The sequence below is a fragment of the Coloeus monedula genome, assembly GCF_965178545.1.
Source record: "Coloeus monedula genome assembly, chromosome: W".
NCBI lineage: Eukaryota > Metazoa > Chordata > Aves > Passeriformes > Corvidae > Coloeus > Coloeus monedula.
The window spans coordinates 23,206,031-23,214,290 of NC_138821.1; the positions used below are offsets into that span (position 1 = coordinate 23,206,031).

Below are 8,260 nucleotides of genomic sequence, written 5' to 3' on the forward strand. Positions count from 1 at the left end.
ATTTGTTAATCCAGCTTCCTGCAGGTGGTCAGTCTGATTTCCTATGCTGAAAATGCAGCATTTGGCAAACATCAAGAGTAAGTGTATTTTTACTTCTACATAAGGTTTACATGCATTGTATCGTGGAAGACATTGGGTGTCATCCTATCTGCTTTATTATAGTTTTATATTTCAGCACCATTCCAAGATTGCAAAATGATGAGAAAAAATTTACTGTAAGAAACACAAATTAATTGCTGCATTCATTATAGCAGAGATCTAGAAATTTGGACTGGCCTTGGCTGTTGTGAGAGGGAATTGTATGTGAAGCAAAAGCCAAGCAAACAGGAATGGCTAAACAAACAGATGATAAAAGAACATGTCTCAACACTTACTTGAAACTTCTTTTTAGGTTTGTCAGCTGCTGCTGGAATTGGTGTAGATGACCTTCGACGCTTATGCATACTCAGGATGAGTTTTGTAAAAGGTTGGGGACCTGATTACCCAAGGCAGAGCATCAAAGAGACACCATGCTGGATTGAAATTCACTTACACCGTGCCCTCCAGCTTCTAGATGAAGTACTTCATACCATGCCTATTGCAGACCCACAGCCTTTAGACTGAGATCCATCTGCTGCACTGCTGCAGGCCATTATATTGTGAGGATAATGGATTGTAAAATACAGTACTGTTTATAACCTGAAGATATATTTTACTTTTGTTCTACTTAATCTTCTAAAACCAGGTTTTAAAAACGTGTTTGCCATCTTGCTCTAAGCAGAAATAAATTAAACATGCAGAATTTGGATTTCAGTTATTTTCAGAACTTAATTGTCATAATACAGGGCTTAAAGTGAAAGGTAAATGCTTTACAGAGACTTTATAGTATTGGGTTTGTTCCCTTTGAAACTTTCCTTCTCTATTATGGCATCTTGGTGATAAGTCTCACAAGAGCCTTTTGTATGCAGAATATATATTATATATATATTTATATCTGAAAATTCCTTCTACTAGTTACAAACATTTACCTTGTAGCAACTTTAAAGTTCCAGCTGATTTGTGATTTTTTTTTTTTTAGGGAACAATAGTTAACAGAAGGCTTCTTTATTTTGTTGACAATCTTGTTATGATTTTTCCAGATTAAAATGTAGAAGCTGCCAAAAAGTGAGGGGATGAGACCTATGTTGTTGGCACTGATTAAAAATAGCAAGGAAAAGAAATGTGGCTTTTCCTTCACTAGTTTTTTAAAAAAGATATCTTAGATTTTTATTTATATAGACAGGTGAGTTTTAAAACACTAAAGGAAATGGATACTTTCAGTGCTGGCACTCAAATAACATGAAATACCTAATCTGCAAAGTTGCCACTGAAATTGCATAACAAGCGCCTAATGGCAAGAACATATTTTCATAATTACTACTGACTTCTATGATTTTACTCAAGTAAAACTTGGCAGGTATTTTAAAGAAGTTGCATGACTTTTTACTTGCATATACCATTAAATCATGTATAATATTGCATCAATATTTAGGACCCAGTTTTTGTATCTGTTCACCATTTCCACTCAGGGCAAGATGGCAAACTTGTTTTTATAGCTCTTGGTTATTTTAAGCCCTATGCCATCAATGACCGTATCAATTGGCAATGACTTTGTATAGAGAATTTATAGTAAAAAAACCTGCAAATGTATTGACTGTACGACAGATACAATGTGTATGCTTTCTCTCTAGCTAATAGTATAAATAAAATTATGAAAAGCCTGATTTTTATAAATTTAGTTTGCTTATATAATGTAATTCTGCATCTTGAAACCATTGATCTTGAGCGATGGATTCCTTTCCTTTGCAAAACCTGCAGCAGCCAATAGTGGTAGGAATTTTTGTTGGTTTAAATTTGCCAGGAACAAGTCCAATTTTTCTTACTTTCACCGCTTCTCAATAAAAGCGTGTCCTGAGGATATATCTTTTTGGCTGTTTGATGGGGTATGGAGAGAAAGCAGGAATTCATTCTTTTTCAGCATGTGTGTAGGGAGTTGGAGCTTAATTAAACATGCTTAGAAGGACATACACTGAAGTCCTTCAAGTGCTGCAGGTTCGGTCTGCCTGCTGAGCTGACCTGGCAGCACGGCTGGATTGGTTAACAGAAGTCTTGGAAGAGATTATTCAAAAGCTTTTGGACAAGTTTCTTGCATAGTTTCAAGAATCTGTAGAGGGCTGTGACACAGTGTTTAGGTATTACTTCTCCTATATGCTGGAATTCTTATGAAGTCAGCAGTCATTGTTTCTCTTAGGTGTGGAAGTACAGAAGACAGATGACCAGGGAGTGATGGCCAGAAATGGATCCATTTTCTCTGTATTTTCCCTAACAGTGCTGTCTTCTTCAGACTAACTTCTAATGAGATTACTTTTTTTTTCTCTTATGTGGCATCTTCTTGATGTATGGAAAAATAGTGTTTGCTTTTCTCAAGGCCTTTAGTTTAAAACAATTTTCATTTTGCTTTCTCTCCCAAGTGATCTATTTTGTCTGCAAAGCAAGCTGCTTCACAGTCTTGAGGAACACATTCAGTAGAGGATTCAGACTACATCCTCAGAGAAGCTTATTAACCAGCAGTTTGGTTATGCTTCATCCACAACAGAAACCTTGATTTGGGGGAAGAAATTAAAAGCCTGACCACATGTTCTTCTTGCCAGCCTCCCTATTAGATTGTCTGCCCTGCACTTACTGCTAGGTTCAAGGTGCCTCAGTGTTTGAAAAGTGTGTAACCTTCTGGCTGATGAATTGCTTATAACAGGCTGTTCGTTTGATTAGGAGTCCATGAGCTTACTCCCTATTTAACTTTGTTGTTTCACAAGGTGTTTTTCTTGGTGGATGACCGATCTGTATATGACTGCTTCACAGAAAACTTTCTGTACCAGTTGCTTCTGTTTTGATTGTGCCAAACTTTGATAAAATAGTGAAAGATTGCTTCCACCTGTTGGTGTATTGGCCTGTACTATAGTCTGAAAGAATTCAACTTTTAAGATTAGTTTTCTTTGCAGATGTTTTGCAAGTCTCCTTAAGTCTATACCTAGTGTAGTATTTAGATGGCCCAAAATGTTTGGAAGAGAAGAACAAAATAATGTCAGATGAGTTTATCAGAAACAAGAAATTGCAGGCTCCACGTCAGGAGAAATCTGAGCATTGTGTGAGGCAGTACAAATACTGAAAAGACTTTCATCTTCTCTACCAGGCAGTTTCTGATAAGATGCTGTTGTAGCTGTTAAAGGTCAAAATGAATCTCAGTTCTTAATATGCCTTTAACTTAGTTTTTTGTACTTTTATGACAAGGCATGAAAGGCAGTGCATAATGGATTAGAAACCCTTCAGTGGCAGCACATTGAATCTTTGAGTCTTGCATTTATGTCTTTTTCTGAGAGTTGAAGAAGAGCTACAGCTACTTGATAGCCATGATGACCCCTATACATGCAGCAGGCAGGAATGTCAAGGATGCCAAAATTGTGTCTCCTTCAGCTCTGAATGTTTCAAATTCAACAAGTATTTTTCAGCTAGCAATCTCCTGCTTGCAATCCTGTTCCCATGTCTGCTCTGCTTAGTTCTTTCAATGAAGTAATTACCTCTGTGTTTCTCACCCTTGATTATGCGTTCCTCAAAAAACGTTGTGCTGGAATACTTTGTAATTTCACTTCACGTACTGGTGAACTGGGATTAGCACTGGAAGGTTTAGATTGCTTTATCTGTGTTACTGTTAGTTTTGAAAGTGAGGGCATTTAAGGTTAACATGGTAGAGATGCAGGAGAGGAAAGCTTTTTTCTGGAATGGTTTAAAAATACTTAATTCTACAGGAATCCCTTGGAAGGAGCCATAACTGCTAAACAGTGGTGGTTGAAAGTGGTTGTTCCTTTCATCACTTTTCTGGGCTTGGTGAGAATGATGTGCTCAGAGACCTGGAGCCCCTGGCTGTGATATAAACCAGTTCATTTACAGCTCTGGCCTACTGAAGACCAGGGAAGTACCCTTCTGCTTTCTGGAGAAGGACCTACACTGCGAACAAGACAATGGTCTCCCCCAGTCACCAAACAGGTCTGTAGCAGCAGTAGTCATCGAACCTGTGTCCAACTTCTGTGCCTTACCTTTGAGACCATCTTCTCATAACACTTCTGATGACAGCATTCTCTCTGTGTGGCTCAGGAACAACTGCCTCTGTTCTTTTACTAAGAGCCATTACAAAATTCGTATACTAGTGTATATAGGAGGGGCTTCTGCCTCTAAAACCTTCAAATGTTATGTCTTGATAGTGGTCTTTATTGAGGCATCTTTAATCTCTTCTTTGAAGAGTAAGTGCTTTAGAAAGGACTGTCTCCTCAATTTGCATTTTTACTCTGTTACACAAAGTGACTGGGTTTGCTGGTCACTTTAATGCAACCAGTTAAAGACAGCCACATGGATCTTCATCTAAGTGGGATTCAGACTTCATTTAAGAAATCCTCTTTCCTCCCCCCCCCCCCCCCCACTCCTGTCAGGCCCCATGCTAATTAACATCTGCTCTAGAAAATTGTAAGATGCTTAGTTATCAGGTATTTTTAAGGATGCAATTTTGGAAAGGTTACCTTATTTTGGCTTTTGAAAGACTTTAAAAGCTATGGTCTTGCCTGTTCCTGCTGATAACAGGAGTATTTCCATGACTGGTAACAGGTTTTTGAGGACCATGGCACTGTTCTTTGGACTGAGATTTGCAAGTTGCCCATCATAGGCATGTGTGTTAACCAGCTTTGTGCTCATGCTTCTAACCTCTGATGCAGCTCATTGGCACTTTGGTCCTGGACAGGGAAACAGAAATGGAAAGTGCTTCTCCACCAGTCATGTAGGAGCTGGATGCTGAACATCTCCTTTTCTTGTGTCATTCACTTTCAAAACACTCTTCTTGATTGTGTGTTTCTGAAAATTATCTAAGGGGTGTGACCATGCTGACTCAAAGCTGCTGCACATGATGCTGCTGAGGTCCCCAAGAACTGACTTGACTTTTCAGCAATGTGAAAGTTTCACTTGGTGAGACCTCATGAAAGCAGAACTACTGTCAGCAATATCTCAAGAGGTTTTGGCACTGTTGGCTGCTGTTGTGCCTTTTGGGTGATACATCACTCCTAAATTTGCAGGACTTGTACAAGTTCACCAAAACCACATAGCACTTTCTTGCTCCTGTACCTTTTTTTTGTGTCTTTCTGGTGAAGTTTGGTAGCAGGACAAAGTGATTCAGCTGGATTGAGAGCTGTGAAGTACCCACAACCCAGAACCTGCTGTGAGAGGGGTTTTTTTGAGCATGAAAGCCTAGTTAAGCATTTCTTCTTTCAGCCATTGCCTTTTGATAAGCGGTCAACAGAATTCCCAGTAGTTCCTTTGTAGCTTACTGTATGTTTTTCATTAGACCTAGTTTGTGGATAATATACTGTAGTTAACTTTCCTGAAATTCTGTTACAGAGTATGTTTTTGATTAAAAGAGGTAAAGATTCAAGTCTTTGGCTTCTTTATTTCATGCAGTGGAGAGCTTTTATCCTGTTTCTGATCAGCTGTTGGAGCTGCTTGCTGTGGTCTTGAACTGTGTCAGGGCTAGGAGAGCTTGATGGAGCAGGGCTGTGATTCCAGAGGGTCCCTCCTTGGCATCCCATGTCTCAGATACTTGGGTACAACTAGTATCAAACCCAAAGCCAAGGTCAGTTTCCAGTGTAGAAATGTCTCTGGGTGCCTGCAGATGTGCAGATACCAGTCTGCCTTAAGCTGGTGGGGCACAACAGTTCTGTGGGTGTTCATGTTAATGGAAATTACTTCATTTAAGCCACCAGCCAAGCTGTGTGTGCATGGTAGGGTCTCAGAGGAAGGACCAGAGATCAGAATGAGTGCCAGGTGTGGGTGAGTGATTGCCATCCCATGTTAAAAGTTGCACAGGAGCTCTACTCCACCTGCTCCTGCAGTCAGGCTGCAGAACTCTTCCCAATAAATGAATCAAATACCAACCACCACAAGTCATGCAATGTAGAAATAAAGCAGGAGGCAGGTGATGTGTCTGTAATACTCTGTCTCCTCATCGCCATAAGCAGCTGCATCCCATGGGGAGAGAAAGGGAAAAAACATATACCAACTGTCTTAGTTTGAAAGACAGGTGTCTGCCAAGGAAGGTGGGAACCTTCCTTGGAAATGGAAAATATGACCCCCTTCCCTCCGAATTATTATAACTTTGAAATTACGGGGCTTTCAGGCAAAGATATGAGAAAAGGAATTTTTTATAAAAGGAATAACAGTTCTTTACTAGTACATATACATGTATAACAAGGCAAACAAACAACAATGGCAGCAACAACAAACAAAACCAGAAACCCACTAACAGCCTTCTCGCGCCTGTCAAGGACTTGCCCCTTTGGTGTAGTTATAGTCATAGCTGGCAGGGGTGCTGTTGGCTCCCAGCCAGGCAGGGCCGGTGCGATGATTCCCCTGCGGCTGCAGGGGGCGCTGTGGCGCGAGTTCAGCCGTCCCTCCACATGGTAATGGCAGGCAAGCCAGCGGGAGAGATAGAAAAGGGGCTTGCTTTACAAGCCCCCAGGGGCAGTCTCAATGCCCCTCCAGATGGCTAAATGGGCTGTAGCAGGAACCTCGGAAGCAGCAAGCTGGAATGGCAGAGTCGAGCAGACCCGGGGTGACAAACAAAGTGTAGCAAAGACTCCAGGGCTGTGCCAGTAAGCGGCAGAGTGTCCAGATGTCAGGTTAAAATGTAGCAAGAAGCCCTGAAGCAGTGGCAGAGAACTGCAGGGCTGAGCGGGGAATCGCTCCCCTGGGTAGCTCACTGGCGATGGCTGATCCCGGGGTTGGACTGAACAGATGGGGTGGCTCCAGCAGGGGACAGGGTGCTCCCAGGTCCTGGCATGGCATGCACTGGCTCTGGGCTCCCAAGCAGCAGAGAAGCAGAGAAGCAAGCCAGTAAGCTCCAGTCACAGTGCTGAAGGAAAAGAAAAATGGGCAAAAACCACACAGCAAAAGTATCTCTCGTCAGAGGGATCACACTGCGTGGCCACTGAGACGAATCGCCCCATCGGAAGGAAGAAACCCCCTTTGCCCCCAACTCTCGCAGGAATCCCGGGCTCTCACCCATCAGGATACTCAGGGAGCTGGGGGGAGGGGGAGGGGCAGTGACCACCCCAGACACAAAACAGAAAACAAAAACAAACCCAAAAATGGATATGGGATAAAAAAAACCATCCCCAAGACACCAACCCTCTGAACTCCAGTGATTTATGAATGTGAGGCAGGGTAAAAATTCCTTCTCCATTGCAGATCTGGTGCCCTGTTTGAGCAGGAATGGATACAACAGAATGCCTCAGTGCCCACCCACTCTGGGTCTGGGGCTCACTGTGGCAGGCTGGAGGGCACCAATGCATGTCATGTATCCTAAGGTACTAGACAACTGTAATGTGAAAGATACTTCCCCCCCACCCCCCAAACATCTTCCTATATATACAGAAACATCAAATCCTCAAATTCTCTGTGGCTAAGATGTTCAGTTGCAGTCCCTCCATAAGCCACTTTAAAGCAGTTTTAGCTCCATACATCTCCAGAGAGCTTTCCAGATTCTCCCTCCTGGTACTTAGCAACTATTTTGTAACTGGTGGCTGGTCATTGTTGTGGCCAATGTAAAAGCATTGGATAGCACATTGGTATTTGCCTTTAGAACACTGAGAAACTATATATCAGCACATGATGCACGTTTAAACCCTCTGATACAACCACATGGCTGTAGGCATGGAATAAATCCATGTCACAAAGCTAAAGCTGGCCCAAAATGCCTCAGTCTGAGCACCTTTGTGCTGCCCAAGGGGCTAAAGAATGGCCCCATGTCAGACTCCTGCCCACTCTGTTGCTATTTGCATGTCCATGGGGTACTGGAGTGACCCAAGGGACACAAGGCTGGGTTCTGCCACAGGGTGATGGCTATGCACCAGGGGGTTCTGTAGCTGCCTTGGGGCATCTGGGGTAGGTGCCACTAGATGTCCACTACTGCTCCATCTTCCATGGCTGAAAACAATGGGGGGGGGGATGGCTTTGGGTGCCTCCCACGGTGTGGGTCATGTCTCCTTCTGGTCATGTTCTTCATAGATATAGGACAGCAGCAGATGGGGACACCGTGGGGCAGACTGGCAGTTTGGGTTGATTGGGTTGATTTGCTGAGTCAGGGTGAAGCATTGTCTTGAAGTAAATGCAGCCAAAGTAGTGCAAAACAACATGGCTATGCTCAGAG

The 8,260-nt window shown here is 42.6% G+C and overlaps 1 protein-coding gene across 4 annotated transcripts in view; it reads left to right on the forward strand.

Moving 5' to 3' along the window:
- LOC309584602 (mothers against decapentaplegic homolog 4) overlaps positions 1 to 5,598 on the forward strand; it is a 29,088-nt gene extending 23,490 nt beyond the window's left edge. For 3 of the 4 annotated variants that reach the window (XM_082300702.1, XM_082300701.1, XM_082300704.1), the window contains one exon: positions 392 to 5,598. In XM_082300702.1, coding sequence (XP_082156828.1) covers positions 392 to 603 — 212 coding nt within the window. In that variant the 3' untranslated portion in view covers positions 604 to 5,598. The remainder of the gene's footprint in view (positions 1 to 391) is intronic. The other variant, XM_082300703.1, reaches the window with a different exon arrangement.
- Positions 5,599 to 8,260: the final 2,662 nt, after the last annotated feature.